The sequence below is a fragment of the Callithrix jacchus genome, chromosome 9 (assembly GCF_049354715.1).
Source record: "Callithrix jacchus isolate 240 chromosome 9, calJac240_pri, whole genome shotgun sequence".
Classification (NCBI taxonomy): domain Eukaryota; kingdom Metazoa; phylum Chordata; class Mammalia; order Primates; family Cebidae; genus Callithrix; species Callithrix jacchus.
In genome coordinates, this window is record NC_133510.1 from 34755861 (window position 1) to 34776727 (window position 20867).

Genomic DNA, 20867 nt, shown 5'->3' on the forward strand with positions numbered 1-20867 from the left:
ACACAGAGCACATACACATACACAGGAGAATGAACAGCTGTTGATATCAAGTATCAAGAAAAATGAAAAGGAATGAATATAGTGCAGAGAGGTAAAATAACTGTTTGATGTTTGCTTAGGAGAGATTCTTTCTTCTCCAGATAAAGAGTATTGAAAAGGCAAATGTAGTAAAGAGACAGCTTTGAGTGGATGGGAAGTTGAAATACTTTATGACAAACGATTTCAATTTTCATGGAGCACAAGAATACAATATAAAAGCCAGAGTCCGGGTGCAGTAAGGGACTTGCAGAATGTCCTAAAAGTTCTGAATAGCAACTGTAGGGCATGAGACCCAGGGACTGAGAATGTTCCAAAAATGACCAAATACTCATCTGAGGCTGGATCACATGCAGTGTTTTAGCATCAGTCTTCAATGTTATGTGATTCTGCAGGCAGTGTTCAGCTGTCCAGGCATATGAGAGGATAAGACTTGTTGTCAAAATTGGCATGTGTAAATTGTGCTTTATCATTTAAAAAAATACCAAAACAATTATATTCCATGTTCCTTCAAATTTATTATACACTTCAGCTTCTTAACTAAAAATAAAATGATGCAATTTAATTCAATAGAAATTTGTATGTAGTTGGAATTTTCAACTAGCATAAGAAAAGTTTAAAGCGTTACTTCCTCCCTGCTTAAATGTTCTTCAGTGAAAGGAAAAACCATATCATTTCATTCCCCACCGCATTTTAAAAGTTTTTAATATTGGACATTAAAGAACGTAATGTGAAATCAAATGTGATCCATGGATACTCCATCATCTTTTTTAAATGTCACCTTCTTGATGAATGTTTAACAGAAATTAGAAATGATACTGACCTAAGATCTTCAACTCAGCATTTGCATAAATGGCTCCATGTGTGTTTTCAGCTATGCACTGATACATTCCAGCATTTTCAAAAGTCACGTCATATAGTCTCAATTCCCCTTTATGATACTGAAAAGAATAAAAGTTAAACATATTCTCAATGAACTGTAATAGTAATACTTTCACTTAGGTTTGGGCTTGTTTGTCTTTTCATGTAGATACATTATGTTCATCTGCCCCCACTGTTACCTAAGATGAACTGAGTGGGATTTTCGTGGCATGGGAAAGGAAACCCACTTACCATGCCCAAAGGCTCTTGTTCTATTCATCCTACAGAGCTGAGAGTCCACCTTTTCCCCTCTTGGACCAGCTGGGAGATTACAGTGGGAAGGTAGAGAAGAATCCCACTGCTGCTACTTGTCCCCAGGGCCAAAGGTAGGACTTAGAGCTTCACTCTTACCTCTGTCTCTGTGGGGTACAGGAAAATAGTGGCAAGAAAAAGAGGACAATATCAGGTATTGGAGATGGATGAGTAGGAAGAGGGTGGAAAAGTGGAACAAAGGAAAAAAGAAGGAGAGAGAGAAAGAAGGTAGAGTAAGATTACAGAAAGTTGTTTAAACTGAAAGAAGATACTTTATGTTCAGTTTTTATCTTTTTTAGGAAGCTTTTATATTTCAGGGCCCAAGTACTCTTTCTCTATTGATTCTCCTGCTAAATTTATCCCAGGACCACCCTGAAACATTGCTTGAACAGGGACTCAGGAACAGCAAAGTACATGAACGTACATACCGCATATCCATTTTTCAACCATCGGATGGTAGGGATGGGCTTCCCTGTGGCCACACAAGGCCAGTAGAGATCGCTGCCTATGTCCACCTCTGTGTCATTGATATGTTCTACCCACTCAGGGAATGCTAAAAAGTAAGAAACATTGTACATTTTAAATGCAAGTCTCAAGATCCATTATAACCTCCAGAGTATAAATATTACATTAGTAAACCTTATTCTGCAGAATACATCAGATATTATAGGTATCCCAAATTCAGTATTTGAACCATCAAAATTGTACTTGCATAGGCCTTTTCTTTGTTAGGTTTAACCTATGCAAATCCTATATTACTCTAAAAGGAGGTAACTATAACTCAGTCATTATTTTTCCATTTGTAAATCATGTTTTGTTGAAAAGCTGAGTTATAATTAGTACTAAAATATTTTTTTTCTGCTCATAACAAATCTTTCAAGTCTGTCAAAATAACAATTGAGGTTTTAAAGAATTATGTCTCAATTCAATATGGCACCATCTCTTAACCTTTTGGATAAAGATTCAGATTTTTTCCCACTCCTTCAAGTATATATTATCTTCATTTTGATGTAATTTAGCTAGTGGCCACTGTAACATCTTACTGTGGTGTTAGAAAATTACCTGGACACTTAAATATACTCTTTCCATATTAGAAACTACATATAGTAGCCATGATTGGTGAAATCCATGCATGAGTAAAATTGATCTCAGTCTCATTCTTTAATCTGATCTACTTGATATCTAAAGAAACACCCATAAAAATGAGAAAATGCTAAAAATATTCCTAAGAAAATCATATTTCTAGAGAACAAGAAAATGAACAGTTTGATGGTCTTTTTGATTACTTCAGTTATCTAATCCAAATAGATGCAGATAAATAAATTAATATAAAATAAAATGGAAGTAGGAAGAAAGAATCCTGAGTGGAAAATAACTTTCTTTGAAAATGGGAACTTGTATTAAGTTTATGGCAAAAGCAATATATACATCTTATATAAGGCATTTAACAAGTAATAAAATACCAGAAATTTAAAAACTAGAAAACATTTTTATAATCTCACCAAATACCATCAATATTACACATTATAATGTATATAATATATGTAGACATATGTACACCTATATACATATTTTATAGCATATATAGTCTTATTTAGTACAATTTTTCACTCATCATTATATCTGTCCATAACATAAAGAGATTTTTTTTAAATATTGGTGGATACATTCATGTTAATTGAGAGAGGCTTTACTTTGTATACAATCTTAGCAATACATAATACAGGAATATCAGCACCTTTTCTGTCTTGGTCTCACATAGGTAACACAGACATTTGCTATTACATTTTATACTGAATAATTGAATTGGCTTGATACATTCTATATATGGCTTAATGATGTAACTTTCGAGTGATGTGATCAGACCTAAAGATAATACTGAGTATGCTGTATTAGTAAAGAAGAAATATTTCTCTTAAATTACCTGCTATAAATACCTGCTCTGGCACCTTGGTTCTTCTCAGGCTTTAGATATTGAACAGTTCAAAATTCTACTCTGCTGAGAGCCTGGGTGTAGTTTTCTTAATATGTTGAATAAAAACATGTCTATAAGCTTTAGAAACCTGGTAGAAAGTGATGGATTTATTTCAAAAGTTTTAAAGCTCTTAACTACTTTTCTTCCTTTCAGGAGGCTATTTCATGCATACTTGATATGTATCACGTTAACATTACTGTGGCATTGGATATACAAGTCTGAGGTTCAGGATAAATGTCTGGGTTACAGTGTTCAGGGTAGAGTGTGTCTAAAGCCATGATCATGAATGGGATCCTAAAGGGAGTGACTGAAATGGAGATGAGGTTCACAGATGGAACCCTGATCACACCGATGGTAGAAAGGTATGGAGTAAGGAGGAAACATAAATGGAGAATGAAAGATTATACAAGGAAATTCATAACAGAGCGGGTCCCAGTCAAAAAGCACAGAAAGTAAATAACGAAGAAGGGAGGGACCAACTGTGGCAACCACTTATGTTAGATTAAACAAAGTACAACTGAGAATTGAACATGGGCTTCAGCAATATGGAAGTTGGTGGTCATGGAAAGAAAGGTTTCTGTGGAGAGGTAGAGATGCAAATCAAGTTGGAGTGCATTTAAGAGAGAAGAAAAACTGGAGATGGTGACAACACTTTTAGAGAGTATGGGTGTATCTGTCAAAATTTTAATTCCTTTTTGGGAGAGACAGGAGGCAGTGAAATGGGACAGTAGCCAGAATTAAAAATGAATAATCTTGTGTAAGCCCTCAATGTTTATTCTGTGTGACCTGCAGGTTCATGTTGTGGAACACTATAGAGATTATTTCAGTCTGGAGTGTTTCCAATGTGGCCTTAAAAAAAATCTGTCTTCCCAAATGTAAGTTTATTTTAATGCATGAAAATCAAAGACTTGTGCCAAGACAATTTTCTCAAAGAAAAATGATTCCTTAGACCAGTGGTTCTCGAAGTGTGACTCCAGGGCCAATAGTATCGGCATCTCTTAGGAATTTGTTAAAAATACAATTTGATGACCCCCAACAGACCTCTGAATAAGAAATTCTGAGAGTGGGGCCAAGCTGTCTGTGTTTTGACAAGCCCTCCATATGATTTTGATGCATGCTTAAGTTTGCAAACTACTGACTTAAACTAAGTCATAACACACAAATTATATAAATAAAAAGATACTGAAAAAGACAGTGATGAAACAAGTAAGCAAACTACATTAATTGTATATTCTGAAAATTACCAATAACACTTGTGTCAATCCATTGCTATTACCTATGGTTCCATTGGTAATAAGTTTGTAACTTCTATAACTCATAGTTGTGACTGCATTAGACATATGAGAAATATTTTATCTTTCCCCATGATGGTAACATACATCACTGTTTTAAAAAATATTAATCATTACATAGTAGTTTTTCAAGTATGGAAATGAATCTAAATAAGATACTGTTGAAATTTATACAAAATTAAAAACATCTACCTTGAACATAAATTCTTGCTTGATGTTTATCCTTTCCTCTAATGTTCTCAGCCTCACATTCATAGATGCCTTCATCTTCCAGCTGAATATTGAAGATCTTAAGAACAGCCCCAGAGGTACTAATCTCAGCAGTGCTTGGCATTGGTTCTAGAACCTTCCGCCATCGGATATCTGGAACAGGACTTTAAATAGAAGATACAAGTGCTAAAGTTTCACACACTTAAAAAACAATTACTTTATGTTTATGGCTAAACAGTTATTTTTTTTTCTAAAATTGTACCATTTCTATGTATGTTAATAAAAGTGTCAGTATACTTACTTTCCAAGTGCAAAACATTCTAAGGTCACATTTTGGCCCATCAATGCATATATATCCTTGAACTGGACTACGATATCAGCAGGATATGGTTTTGTTGTTCCTAATATTAAGAGAAATACAAATGTCCACTAGTTATTAAGCACAACAGTAGTTTTCCTAAACGTGGTAATCCTATAGGATTAGAACTGCTTCAATACGGAAGCTTTTCTCTGTACAGGTACTGCTCATATCATAATGCATAGACTTCTTTGTTTATGCAGAGTATGAATGTAATATAACTTCCCAGCATTCTCAATAATATTAGCTCATTCTGACAGCTGCATAACCAATGTGACTCAATTTACTAAAAAATTCAAGTCTTTAGAGAGCATCAGGTATGTGTCAAACATTGTGATAAGTGCCACACGGAACTCAGGAAGGTGGAGAAAGAAAATGAAGGAGAAGGAAAGAGAAGAAGGAGAAGAGAGTAGAAAAGAAAAAGGCAAGGCAAGAAACTAAGGAGAAAAGAAGAAATGACCACAGAGATAAAGGGAAAGGGAAACAAATTGAAAAATGGGAAGGAGAGAGGGAAAGAAGGAAAACCTTTACTCAGACAACATCGCACTCCTCAAAATACACACTTTATTTCATTTATTTAGCATATCAGTCCTGAAAGATGTATTAATTCTTCAGGCTTACAAAAAAAAAAAACAGGCTCAGAAAGGTGAAAAGCATTGCTTAGGATCACAAATTGAGTGTGTACCCTACACCGTAAAATGCTAAAGAGTCAAATAAATAAATAATGATCTGATAAATAAACCAAACCGAAATGGGTACTCTGAAAGAGTGACTGATGAGCAGGGTAGTTAGAAGTAGGTAAGGGCTATAGGACTCTGCAGCAAATACGGCATTTAAATTGGACCAATTCAGGTTGAGGAAATAGCGTATTATTACAAAGCTCCAGAAGTCATTTAAATTGGACCAGTTCAGGTTGAGGAAACAGCGTATCATTACAAAGCTCCAGGAGCGTGCAAAGAATTTTAAAACGTCTAGGAACTCAAATGATGCTGAAGTATATGAGCTTGCACCCACAATCTAGAAGGACTGAAAAATGATATTAAAGAATTTGAGATGAATTTTCTCAATGGGTAATGTATTAGTCTGTTCTCATGATGCTAAGGAAGACATACCTGAGACCAGGTAATTTATAAAGGAATAAGGTTTAATGGACTCACAGTTCTGCATAACTGGGGAAGCCTCACATCATGGTAGAAGATTAAGAAAGAGCAAAGGGACATCTTACATGGCAGTGGGCAAGAGGCAGCATGTGCAGGGGAACTCCTATTTGTAAAACCATCAGATCTCATGAGACTTATTCAGTACCACAAGAACAGTATGAGGGAAAACATCCCCCATGATTCAGTTATCACCACCTGGCCCCACCCTGGACTAGTAAAAATTATTACAATTTGAGGTGAGATTTGGGTGATGGCACAGCCAAACCATATCAGGTAACTACCATTGGGACTTGGTAATAGAAGATGGATCTTATCTTCGGTTTAAGTAGAAGAGCTTGTTGCCATTTTTAAAGGATGGAGCATGGAGAGGAGAAACACAGAAGACAGTCTCAGTGGTCCAAACGAGGCTGTTTCAATAATTCAGGCAAAACAGGTGAGGCCCATCTCTAGGGCATACTTACGGTGAAAACAGAAAGGAAACAATAAATATAAATTGTATTTTAGAGGCAGAAACAACAGGATGACTCCTTGGATCAATGTTTCTCAATGTGTAGATTAAAGGCCCAATTCATCCGAATCACCTGGGATGCTGCTTCAACTTGTGGATTCCTGGGTCACGTTCCAGGCCTGCTGAATCAGTATCTCTGGGTCCCGCATTTTCCCCAAAACTCCCCAGGTGCTTAGATACTAATTAAGAACCACTGGGTTAGCTGTCCTGAAGAGCAGTGGAAGTCAGGATTTGATAATAAATAATCCTACCTTGAGTTGTTAGAAATAAAATTGTATGGCTAAATAAGCTAAAGAAGAGGAGGATTTAGGGAGAAAAAAAAGCACATTTATTTATGACACTTTGAGCTTAACATCTTTGAGAGCTTTTTCAGGAACAAGTCCAGGATATAGGAAGAACTGAGGTCTAGACACAAGAAAAGTTTTGGAGACATGAACTTGAAGTCTTTTTCAGAGGAATACTGTTGAAAATGTGTAAGTGGGTGAGAATATCAAGGAAAAGATTAGAGAAAAATATGAGAAGAATATTTGTGAAGAACATTCTATGAAATTTGTCAGAGAGGCAGAAGGAAGATGAAGAGTTCAGGGAATCAGGTGAAGAAAGAAAAGTTCACGAGAGGCAAAAGGGGTAGTACCGAAGTTCAAACAGAGTAAGGACTGAAAAGTATTCTTTGGATTTAGCAAATAGGAATTCATAATAATTCAAAATTGCATTGAATACAAGACAATATGCAGAGAGAATCAGGTAGAGTAGAATCTGAAGATTCAGGAAAGGAGAAAGTAAGTGATATAGTGAAGTTTCTGAGTCAAATAGAACGTGAACCAGAGCAACTGCAGGACCAAGCTTGAGCAGGGGGAGAAATATTCTGCTACTGAGACAAAAAGTAAGAAAATAAATAGATGTGCTGAACTGCAAGTGTATTTCTGGGCAGAGTTGAAAAGAAAATCAAGAAAATTTTTACATGATGGCTGCTTTTCAGTGTATGAAGTAGGGGGTGAGATTATCTCTTAAAACTGAGGAAAGAAAAATGAGCCAAAAAGTCAACAATATTTTTTGAATACCAATTACGTGAGTGTTGTCTTGCAGAGAAAAATAAAAATGGAACCTCAGTGTTATTATGTCATTTTCCCATTGTCACACTGTAGTTAGGGTAAAGGCAGAAACCAAACCTAAGTCTGTCAGTCTGAAGCTGGTAGGCTCTCATGAGCTTGAATTTGCTGATGTTAATGTAGCAGACGGACTTGGATAGAAATGATGTGAAGTAAGCAAATATATTGTGATTTGATTCTCTTAAGCAGCAGAACATTTTAAAGGGGAAGTAGTCCAATTGGAGTCTGGGAAAAGGCCAATGAGATTGTCAGTGGTCACCCACCATGGTGCTCCCAGGGTAGCACCCTATGCTGATTACATAGAATAGAAAAGACCATTTATTTGCTTAACTGTATCATGTAAATCGTTCCTTAAAAATATCAAAATAATCAAAATGACTTAAAAATAATTCTACTATTAGTATTGTTTTGATCTAATAATCATTTGATTTCTTCATGAGCTTTCTAAGAATTAGGAATGGCCATAAAACAAAAAGTAGATGCCAGTGATTGCCACTGCAACCAATACACTAGAACTTGACCAAGGTATCAGTCCCCTGTGCATTTCCCAAGCTAGCGGTAACTAATCTGAACTCAACCTTCCAACAGTAATTTTATCAGCTGAATCTTCTCAATGCGAAAAGCTAAGAACCAAGCCTTTGGCCCCTTAAACGTGCATCTCCTCTATATTGTCCTCCCTGAAAACCCAGCTAGTCTTCACTGGGCATCTGTTTTCATTATGGTAAGTATACCATATGTAGACAACCTTGCAAAAACAATGTAACAAATAAAATACTTACGTTCAGGTATTGGAATGAGTGGGATGAATTTGCTGAACACGCTCTTTGTAATAGAAGGACTGGAAACAAAGCAGGAATAATTGCCTTTGTCGGAAGCCTCAACATTTGCAATGTAGAGATTGCCATTTGTCTGAGACACAAATCGTCGTTTATCCATTGTGATAAATACAGGGAATTCATTTAGAAGCCAGCGGTAGCTAAGATCATCTAGGAGAAAATATCGTCTTCTAAATATTAAGTGCTTCTCCCAGAGCTGTTACATAATCTAATAGAGGCTAGTAACAAGCTATCACTTAATCTAATAGAGCCTCTTGTACAGCAAATGTTGGAAGAAAGCCAAGGCAAACAGTGCAAACCTTTAAATACCTACCATATTTTACATGAATATAAGCATTACACTAAGCAATTACATCTATTTATCTCAATTATTTTATAAACTATTAATATTCTTATTTTCATTTCAATGATGGGCTAAGTGAAACTCGAAGAGTTTACATAACTTGCTTAGACTTTCATGACTATTAAGAAGAAATGGGATTTTGAATCCACATCTAATAACTCCAAAGCCATGACTAATCTGCTGTACTGCATTTTATAAATAAAATTAAGATTACTTACCATATGATTGCTTTATCTATTTTTTGTGTGTGTACACCTATTTTCAGTTATAGATTTAGAAATGAGCTTACGTAAACTATTGTGGTCACATTAAATAGAGAAAACCACAGAAACAGGGAAGAGTATGGTACTGGTTTAATTAAATAGCAGGAGATGTATCATCGGGTAACTCTTACCCACATGAAATTCCTTTAGCTAAACACACTAGCTAGTTAAATGGAAAACTGAATTTCCTCCTTAATTTGCTGAATATCCCGTAGTTTTCTATTCCTTCTTTCCTCTCTGTTTTTATGAATGACTCCCAGTAGTCATTCAAGAAATACAGGAGAGGAGACAATGGGTAATGCATACCTCTAGGTCAAAAAATGATTCCCTTCAAAACATCTTGATCACATAACGGCAATTTCTACTAGGAAGAATACAAGTGGGACTCTCTCTAGGTCAGACTAGATAGGATTTTAGATGTAAACTGGTGGAAAACCAAGACCTCAGCACTCAGGCTTCTTATAAAGATAAATAATCACGACAAACAACTATTTTGCTTTACGGAACTCAATGTGGCTAGCAAAGCTTTCAATGCAAGTGTGAAAGCACAATGACTATGAAAAGCTATCAGAGACGTACATTATATGAGCCTCACACAATTGGGAATAATAACCTGGGCATTATAGTTAGCTTAGCTATGTAATTTTCTCCAGCAAAATATCAAGAAAGACAGTGAATATGATTATATTCTTTTGGTTTTCAACGTTGGTCTTTTTAAATTGTGGAAGCAGCAGCATATGTTTGTTATTAAAGAAACGGAATACAGTTAAAAAGAGGCAGAAAATTAGACTACCATCATTAGCCTCTAACTCAGAATTATGGTTAACATATATTTCCAGGCATTTATATCTGTGAATGATTGAATTATTTTAATTACTTATCTTTTTGCAGATTTAGGGTCACAGGATCATTAAGATAGGGAGAAATTTGGGGAGCTGCTTAAATTTCTGAAATGAGGTTTCCTGGGATAAATAAAGAAGTATCACATTCAGAAGTATGGCGTAGTCCTTCATCCAAACTGATATTTATAGTACATTTTTAAAAAGGCCTTGATCTCTTCTAATTCTGAATAATATTTCCTACTGTCAGTTAAGATGTAAATCAAAATTCTGTAGGGCTTTCTGTTAAAATTTAAATCCCCACTCCCCCTGCCCTACCACCAAAGCCAAAAATGTCAAGAAAATGTGTATCTCCATACAAAGAAAGGACTTTTGTAACTATAGAATGTATGAAGATACTACCCACAAAATGCATTTAGAGTAATCTGAATCCTCAGTGGTTATGTGAATGCAGAGACCTGGATTTTAATTCTCAATATGACTTTTATCAGGCAAATTAGTCACTCTATTATTTAGTTTCTCTAAAATGTAAGACATTTTCCTGTGCTCCACTCATAAGAGGTGTGTGAAAAGAAATGAAAGAAGTGATGGTATTTGATCCTTATAAGGGATAAATGCTAAATGAGAGAAGCTATTGTCATGATTTTGTATGAACATAAATCTTGGACTATAGAATAACTGCTCTGACTGATTTGATGCCCAATGTAGATTCTCTAACTTATTTATTTTGCAAAACCTGACTACCTTCCATGTGCTGCTAAACAAGATAGATGTGGCCTCTGCATTTGCAGGACTTGCAATATAATTACTCTAAATTTATTTAACAAATTTTAGCTTATTGTTAAAGCCATTCACTTGGACAAAACAATAATTACAATTTCTTAGAATCTGTCAGCACTCAGTACAAGAAAGGTAGGAATGGCTCTTTCCATTTTTAAATAGGGAATCCAAGGCCTAATAGGGTGAAGTGACTTGCCTGAGGTCATACAGCAAAGGCTAGGCAGAACTGATGTTCTAAGCTTCCCTACCCACTATCAGCAAAATAAGCTGTACCAAGACTGGAGCAATAGCCACCCTGACTCTCCAACCTATGGATGAGATGTGATTTTGTCAATCTTTTGATCTTTGGTCTTTTCCAATTCTGAAATCAAGAGCAAAGCCCTGATCTAGTTCTTTTAAGGATTCAATGGACCATCTTCGTTGTGTCTTTCCCAGCCCCATGCAGATGATAAAATCAACCTTCTTTGCAAAAGCCTTCTGTTTTCCTCAGATTGTAGACCGGATTAAACAATAAATTACTATGAAATTATATTTTAGTAAGAGTATGTGCCAGGACATGTTTAAGAAATATTACTTTTACCGGTAGACTCTTCTTGCTTTTGCCCCAGAAGCCTAGACCACATATATCACAGGTGAAATTCATTTTGTCCAATTATAGTGCATTAGGCTAACATCACTGTGTTACTTTGAACTACACCACTTATGTAACCTTGCAAAATGCTGCATCAATCTCCGTGAAATACACTTGAACTTCTTTAGTTCAAACCATGGAGAAATAACTTGAAAACTTTTTAGGAGATTTTCTTGCCTTCTGGAAAATTTGCTTGAACAGAATGGAATTTGCCTGTACCAAAATCACTGTAGTTTCTAATTAGTGCTTTAACACAATAAACTACATTAAACATGTTTAGAAAGAAAGTTTTATTCCTGTCTATTTTTGTGATGATCTATTTAGTCTATTGGGATTCATTCAAGATTATATTCAGTATTTCAGGAGTTGTTTTTCTGAAGAGTACTCTCATTTTCTTATCCATTTTAAAATTCATAATATCCCTATTATCAGGTATCTCTTATTTTGTCAATAATACCTGCCCTTGAAGTGACTTTTTTTCTCCATTTCCCTTTTGCTATATACAATGATATGATTTATATTTTGTGAAATGGAATAAGTCAATTTTTGATGGTTATACTGATAGAAAATTACTTGGAAAGAAAGCATTATATTTTCATTTTTGAGAGTCCATGACTTTAAAAAGTCTTGCATGTTTATGAATTAGGTATTGCAATGTAATAAAACAAAAATCAAACAAGAAAGTTTATGGTTTCAGGAAACTTAACCCTACATTTAATATAATGAACAAATCTATTTGCTCTTCATTCTCTCACTCTCTCATTCCTCAGATATTATATTGAACACTTACTTTGTATATGTACCAGAAAATTATTTGTATGTCAAATGTTATAAAATTGAGTGAACATTTGTATTCAAATGCATATTTGTGATCGCTCTTGATAAATAAGAAAAGCAGTTCAAATGAGAGTTTCCCTCCTTGCAAGGAACTGAAGACCATCCAAATATAGATAAAAATATATGGGATTGTAAAAGTTGATATGTTTCCTTTTGAACTTTTTTTTCCTGCACATAAATGAGGAAGATAACATTGCTATAATCCTGAATTAAAAATCTTTAGTGTAGTGACATGTACTGAATAATAATAACAGATATAAAACATTGGCTGTACCAAAATATATATTATTTACTTTAATAATAATCTAGTGAAATTGCATATCCATTTTACTATTTTCAAAACCATTTTAAATGAGGAAATTAAGATGTAGACTTGCCTAAGTTTACTTGACATAGTAAGGACTGAATCCCAGATCACCAAATAGAACAATAGGGTTTGACAATTCTAAATAATTGTGTATATAACACAATTATTTAGACATTCAGAACACAATGACAGGTTCCTTTGCACTCAACCCAAGTTCTAAGCCACAAAACATAAAACCTTAATTTACCTTCATTAAAACAGAATGAGAATTTATGGCAGAGAAATAGTAAAATAGTACATGTAAGCACATACATACACACATGGATTTGAAGCAAATGTCTGTTTCTATATCGGTTGAAGATGGCATATCTGATGAGCTACTCAGATTTATTCTGTGAATTATAATGTCTCTTGAACCAACTTTATTTTTGTTTTTGTTTTTTCCATGTAAACATATTTATCTTTATTGAGATAAAGAAGTAATGGACTCTTTTGGCTTAATGGCTTTAAGCTTCTGCCGACCTTGCTCTGGCCCATGTATTTCTACACTCAGCACCATGGCTTAGACACAGCAGAGACTGAAAAGCAAGACTTACCTTAGAAAAATCTCAAAGCCTGTGTTTTGGACCCCTGCTTCTTGCTTTCTATCTATTCTAATTCCCTAGGTAATCATATTGCAGACCCGTGGCTTTGAAAACAACTTATATAATGATGAATCACAAATTGATATTCCAAGCTTAGATATCACCCCTGAGATCTACACACATAGAGAACTGCCAACTTGATTTCCATCTGGAAGCTTAACAGATGCTTCACATTAAATATCCACACCTATTCCTTCAGATGAAGTAATGGCAACTTCATTCTTTCAGGAGCTCATGGCAAAAACTTTTATACCACCCTCAACTCTTGTATTTCTCTTATTACCACAAAAAGTCAACAAGCAAATCCTCCTGGCTTCTCCTTCAAAATACATCTAGAATTTAACTAAAATATACCTAGATTTCTATATAGAAATTTAACATATTCTATTTATCTAGAATATGCCTGGATTCCCACCTCCACTGACACCACTCTGGCCCATCATATGCTACCTAGATTATTATAATACCTCTAACCAATCTCCTATTTCCACCTTTGCCCTCCCCAAGTCCTTTCTTAAAACAGTAGCCAGAGTCACCTTTCTATAACTTAAGTCATGTCATGTGGCTCCTCTGCTCAAAGCCCTCCAATGTAAGTCACATTCAAAGTAAAAGCCAAAGTATTAATAATTGCTATGAATTGTAAGGTCCTCCATAACACAGCTCTTGGACCTCTCTTATTTCATTTCTTACTACCCTCTGCCTTATTCACACTATGGCACCACCCTGCCTTCCTTGGTCTTCCATAGTCCCACCTCAGCATCTGCCTGGCATGCTCTTCTCTCAGAAACTCGCGTTCTTAGCTCTTTTATTTCCTTCCCATGTTTATTCAAACTTTCCTTCTAGTGATCCTCCTCCTGAGGTTAGTCGTCCCCTCAATACTTACTCTCCCCATTTCCCTGCATTATTTATTTCTCCTTATTTATCAATATCTAACATGCCATATCTTTCAGCCATTTATCTTATTAATGTCTGCCCCTCTCCGTGGAAGATCTCTGAAGGCTGGTGGCTTTTCCTGTTTTGCTCCACTGAGGCATTTCTGTAGCATACATTGGGCCTGCTATATAAAAAATGCTCAGGAGAGATTTTTTGACTCAATGAGTGATGGAGTGAAGGCCCTCCCATATTGAATGCGGTCAAATGTAGTCACTGGATACTTTTGGTCATTACTTTGTGGGAAACGCTATAAAAATGGTAGGGTTTTAAAATATACATACATACATGTATATATAAATATACATACATACATAATATATGTAATTTATATATATATATGTAACTTCAATAGTTCCTTAAGAAAGTCTTTTCTCATTGAAAGGGTGTTACAACATTTTGAATTTTATATGTCACTCCTATATTATCAAGCAATTATCTTTCTCCTCTTGTGGAGAAAATTACTAATGTTTGATATGTAAATGACCACAACTACATAAACACACACACACACACACAATTTCACATGAAATGTATACTGCATAATTTTGTGTGAAATATATGTATCTAGCTAGGTACATACATACACATCAGATTGATGTATTTCACTCAAATTCCTGCATGGATTTTAAAAGCTTGTTATGTTTCATTCTCTATGGATATGTTTAAAGTCAAATTTATGACATAATATTAGAATTATAAGAATAGAAAAAATAATTTTTGAATTGTGAAGAGAGGTATTTATATATTGTTTCAAAGGGATATTTGATAAAACAAATGAAAATTGGTGAAAGCATATAAAGAATTCATCTTCCAGTTAGCACTTTTGTCGCTTTTGTCTTCGCCATATTAAATTACATAAAACATATTCAAAGTTGAATCTCATAACAGATGACACTTAATTTAGCCCCATTTTTGAAGTAGATAATTTTTGCAGATTGGTGTTCCTAAGGAGATTAATAATTTATTATGTCTTTATCCCTTTCTAGTGTTTAGTTACATACAGCTCACAGTATTTTATAGATGCTAACTTGTTAAGAAAATGATTGATTATACATCCTTCCTCAGTAGTGTTCCATTATAGGAATATTTTCTAGAAAACTATCGAAATTTTTCTGTGGAATAGGCATTTTAATGATGACATAATACAACACATATATATATTTATAAACTGAATTGATTAGAGATCGTTGGGACTAGAACCAAGTGACTAATGAGCCAAGAAAGGAAGTGCCCATTACGATCAGTGACACATTACAAGCTTATGCAAATATCCAGTCTAATTAATAGTGAGCCATGATTATTAATAATGTAGCATTATTACTATGAAAATGGAGCTTGCCCATTTTGTTTGATAGATGCTAATAGTCAGAGAGGAATTAAATTTACCTGGAAAATGGTATGGAGGGTCACAGAGCAGCACCATTCCTTTCCCTTCTTTTACTCTGACCTCAGGACGTTCCTCAGGTGGGAAAGGATCAAGATCTAATTACAAAAGGAAAAAGAGAAACATTCACTCTCTAGTCAAGATAAAGAGACACTCATCAATTTTACCTTTCAGCAACTAACTCACTTTTGAGATATCGCACTTCTCAGTGGTTTGGTGAAGTCTAGTAAAGTCAGCTCCTTGTTCTTACATTGCTGGGATTTGTATACACTATAAAGTTTTGTGATGAGCTCAGAGTCTACAGACATTGGGAGCAGCCTGCGTAAGAATTCTGACAACCCTGAAAATTACAAATGTCCTAAAGACTTTTGTTTCACACTTAGGGAGAATCTCAGGCAGGGCATACAATGAAATCAGACAAACCCAGGGACCTACCAAAGAAGGTAAATAAGAAGAAATGACTTAAAGGAATGGACTCATTTGATGGGTATTTCCTTTCCTGAGGGAAGGCTTGGATATCGGGAAGGAGTAAGGGTAACAGACAAGACCCTAATTAGGGAACACGAAAGTGACCAATCTCTTGCTCCTTTTCAAATTCCGGCTTTGCTTCAGTTCTAATTTTCTTTACCCCTTTTTTATGTATTTGGAACTTATATTCCGCTTGATTCCTTGATATTCTTCCAATCCTTCATTTATCTTACTCTTTTTTTTCTGCCTTTCTTCCTGTTCCTTACCTGTGATCAGCACCCAAATTATAACATTTAATTGTTACTTTTCTCCATATAAATTGTATACCTCTGAAAAACCACTTATTCTAAGTGTTACTTTTTGCAGAGGACTCTTCAAATCTACTTCTCTAGCTCTGATGTCTTACTTGAATGTCATCCCTCTCCTCAATAGCTTACTTGACATTTCAGCTTGGATAACTCAATATCACAATAACCTCTGCATGTGAGGCAACCATTTAAATGCTTCCTGCCACCCTTGAAATTGGTTTTTCTTGCTCCCATCACATTTTTAATGAGAACAGAATGTTTCTGCCCTTTGACTAGACATTACTTGGGAAAAAAAACTACAGTCTTCTTTCCTTTTGTGCAATGCAACCTGATAATTCTTTCCTTATAGTTAATGTATGCTATTTACATTTCCACTCTCACCACACTAATTTAATCTTACTTCTATTCCTGGCCCTCTCATTCCCTCTTGATAAACCCTACCATGTAGGACTTCTCAAAACATTGTTTTTATCCTATAATTCATTTTGCAAACAATTTAAGTGCTCATGTAAATCACATACTGGAGATCACTGATCCAACTTGTCTCCCAATGTAAAATTTTCTTTCAGAACAACCTCTAATTTTTAGCTTAGCACAGTTTATCATTATTGGCCCTAATTAAGAGAAAATTTTTATGTAATTTAAATTTAAAATAAATTAACAAAAATATAATTAAATTTATTCCTACTATGCAAAGTAAAATATTAGTGAATAAGGTATTGTCATATTGGGTTGATCTTTGAAGAGTTATAGCCATTATGTTGCAATATGTGACATCTTCTTCCCCCAAAAGCCAATTTTCCCCCCCTTATGGGTGATAGTGCCCCTTTGATAATATACGGCTTGACACTTTCACTGATGCTAATTTTTAAAGAGTCATTCAAAATCCTCACACCCTGGTTTTCCTTTAGTTGCCAACATCATCTTTCACTGTTTCAAGTGCCTTCATTGTATGCCTTGGGGCACTTCGTTGTCTCTATCACACAATTAGGGTCCACTCATTTTGTAAGATGCACCTCATCTATGATGTCTTCCTCTCACTGTCCTGTCTTGATTTTTCTTCTTGCTGAACTCACCTAAATACACTTAACATTTTTAAAAAGTTACAGTTTACTTACATCCAAAACTCAGGGTTGCTTCGGTGCTTCTGACCATCCCGTAGCTATTGGATGCTAAACAGTAGTAGATTCCAGCATCTTTCTGTTTGTCAGGGTTGTTGATAACAAGGTTTCCTCCTACCATACTATATCGATCACTGGTCAGATCAACATCCCCATTATTCATTCTCCATCTAAGAGAAAAATATACAAAGGTCAATCTCGGGTCATGAGACCTGAAAACTGTACGGAGCTAACAAAGTTCTAAAATAATCTGGGTATAGCTCAGGGTAAATTTAGACAATAAGAGATATGATTCAGATGGTATTTCTTTGTACTCTATAATTCAGAGTCTCTAGGATCATAATTTTTAATTTAGCTCAGGTACAGAAAGGTAAGAGTCAAAGTCCATACATATTTTGTCTTTTTTTTCATGAGGTATTCGAGTGACAAATATTTTGTTAAGTTTTTCTCCATAAATTGATTCTTGGCAGCTATACATTGGACATAATTGACAGTCATCCATGCACCAGTTAGATTCACAGATATGCAGATATGCTGCATAAAATATTAAAAGTATTGTTCTGCAGAAATAAAATATAAAATATCAATATCTGACTCTAAATTTCAAAGTAATTTTTCAATAAAACAAACGAATTGACATTGGGGTTTGCTCAGTAGGTGGCAATTCTGACCACTAGAGGTCAGTCACACAATTTGAAAATTATAAAAATTAGTTGGGTTTTCAAAAATGTATTCCAAGCCACAAATATACCAGTAAAACTAGATCTTCCTCAGCCTAGAGCTAGTGGTCACTTACATGTTTTCTCAAGACTCAAAGATTACTTTTAATAAAGTAGAAAAGAAAAACAATTCTTTTTCCATCCCACCACATAATCTCATAACAATATAAGACATGTTGCAGGTAATCAGAGCATTAATTGATAGGGATAGTGTTATAAATAAATTGACTGGAAACAGGATTCTAAATTTCTGATGCAATGATGAAAAGAATGCATGTAGAAAATAGTTCTCAACTAAAAGAACCAACTGTGTAATTATATAATCATCCTTTATCAGGGTTTACCCTTTAAAGTTCCATGTCCTCAGGAAAGTCATAAGCCTAGAGCTGTGGTCAAATCGCTGAAGTAGTAGGGGCTGGTGGCCACATCACTCATTTCCTGTCCACTTCTAATTTGCTTAATAATCATACCCAAATGGCCTAATTACTTTAAAACATCTGTTATCAAATCAAAGTTACTGAAACATTATTAGTTACAATTTTTGCAGTATAGGAACTAATTCAAAGCAAGCATAGGAAACTATGATTTTGCATTTTTAAAACTTACTAAATTCCAACCCAATGAATAAAGCCTTCCTCTGTCCCCAGGTGATGGCAATATTTTCCCTGCCTGAACCATCCTGCGTCAAGTTGCTCAGCTCTTGTCAAGACAGTGTGTTTCTTTGTTGGGCAGCTCCAATATTTGTAATTTTTCCCCTCATTATGTTGGTTCCAAATTTTTGTTTATTGTCTTAACTTCTTCCACATGGATCTGACTATGCTTGTGATGTCATATAAGGATGACCTTTTTCTGTGTTTGAGGAAGTTCACTGGTCTAGTTTCAGAAACATACGCTATTGCTACAATTTCTTTTAGTAATTTTTTTTTATTGTAGCGCTTATTTCTTTGGGGATGGGGACACGAGCATGAAAGCTGCAAGGCTTGTAAGTCAGAAGTCAAGTACCCCGTTGTACCTCCCAGGACGTTGCTATGAATAACAAGTTGTCACAGAACATGGTACAAATATGAAACTACTATATGAATGAAAAATTGGATGATTACCAAGGTCAGTATAATTTGGCCTGAAATTAAGTACATTTTAAAAACTTTAAACATTCTTTTCCATCAAAGTAGCTGCATCATGAGCTGATTTTTTTTCTGTTCTTTCATTTTTTTCCCTCAACAAAAGGAGACTGCCTTCATAACTAGATTAAACATCTGTCTTCTCCAGTTACCTCTATTAATGTATGGGTAACCAGGTCAAACTCAAAGAGGAAATTTCAGTGCTGGGTGCGACCTGCGAGAAGCAGGTGGTGACTTACTGGGCAAGCAAAGCTTTGCTTCTTATGGTGCTTGTGGGGTGGGATGATGCGGCAGCAAGGAGAAGCATAGCCTTTTCCATGTTTCTAGAACATTATCTGAGAGCAACCCTCTCTTCTGGTTGCCTCCATTCCAGCCTAGAGACTGATTTTCTAAGTTCCCTTTGTATGAATGTTAACAACGGAGTATTACAGAGTAAGTGTCGCTGAAAGAGCTTTTGGGATTTTATCAATCTATCTAGGTAGATAAACACTGAAATAATTGCATACTTCTTCAGAACTCATAAAAGCTGTGTTTCAGTCCCTGATCTGTGTTTGACAAGTTCTTGAGTATGCAAATTTACTTACCAAGGATTCAGCGTTCTCTCCGGTGAGATTTTCTTGGATTAGATCTCCTCTACAGATCCTGTTAGTTCTACTATCCCATGTCAATGACAAATAGGCTCTCATTATATATGGCTTAAGGGTGGAAATAAGTCTAGCCCATCAAATATTTTCAGTACAAATGTATTATTTATAATTGATAAAATAGCTACTTATATTGTACTCCCATGCATGAAATTGAAACAATAAAAATAATTTCAATGGGATGGTGATTTTGTATCTAAGTTCATATTTTATCTTAAGAATAATTTTGTAATTATAGCTAAAGGCAAGAAAAACTGAGTGCAATTAGAATCAAATGGGTGGAAGGGGATATTCTCTTTGATAAGAACTTTTTATAATAATAGAAAATTACTTTTCTACCCAGGGAAAAATATTAAAATTAACTTTCTTGAGTGACAACCTTCAATTAAGTCAGGTGACATTAACACACTAGAGCCCCCAGTTTCTCTATCAGTCTCTTGTTTTGTCTTCATGGAACCATCGCACAGGTGAAATTCAAATCCATTGGCAGTTAGTTGATTTTTGCATCTCATTCTTTGCATCAAATGAGAAACTGTTAGTATAATTTTCTGACCCATCTGAAGCAGGAAAATTCATTGTTGCTTTTTATCAAGTTGTTTTTGATAGCATACATATGTAACCCAGAAAAATAGAAAGAGGTATGTTTATGCAGAGTTTCCTATAGATAGAGACATTTAAGAAATTTGCTGTGTTGGATGTAATATAGATATGAGACTGTTGAAAAAGATGATGCTTTCTACAGTTATTTGTTCAAGATCTTTAACTGTACTTAAATAAAAAAATTTATCCATATCTGTAGGTATGAGTTATCCAGGCCAGTGCATAAAAAAATTTTATCCTCAAATCTGTATATTTAAATTATGCATAA

General features: G+C 34.9%; 1 protein-coding gene across 11 annotated transcripts in view; it reads right to left on the reverse strand.

Annotated features, from left to right (window-relative positions):
- The window catches only part of CNTN1 (contactin 1), a 376715-nt gene that overhangs the window by 129874 nt on the left and 225974 nt on the right, over positions 1-20867 (reverse strand). For all 11 annotated transcript variants that reach the window (XM_035255799.3, XM_054238172.2, XM_035255801.3 and 8 more), the window contains 7 exons: positions 17513-17685; positions 15621-15716; positions 8601-8807; positions 4988-5087; positions 4669-4850; positions 1638-1762; positions 860-977 (listed from right to left, as the gene is read on the reverse strand). In XM_035255799.3, coding sequence (XP_035111690.1) covers positions 860-977; positions 1638-1762; positions 4669-4850; positions 4988-5087; positions 8601-8807; positions 15621-15716; positions 17513-17685 — 1001 coding nt within the window. The remainder of the gene's footprint in view (positions 1-859; positions 978-1637; positions 1763-4668; positions 4851-4987; positions 5088-8600; positions 8808-15620; positions 15717-17512; positions 17686-20867) is intronic.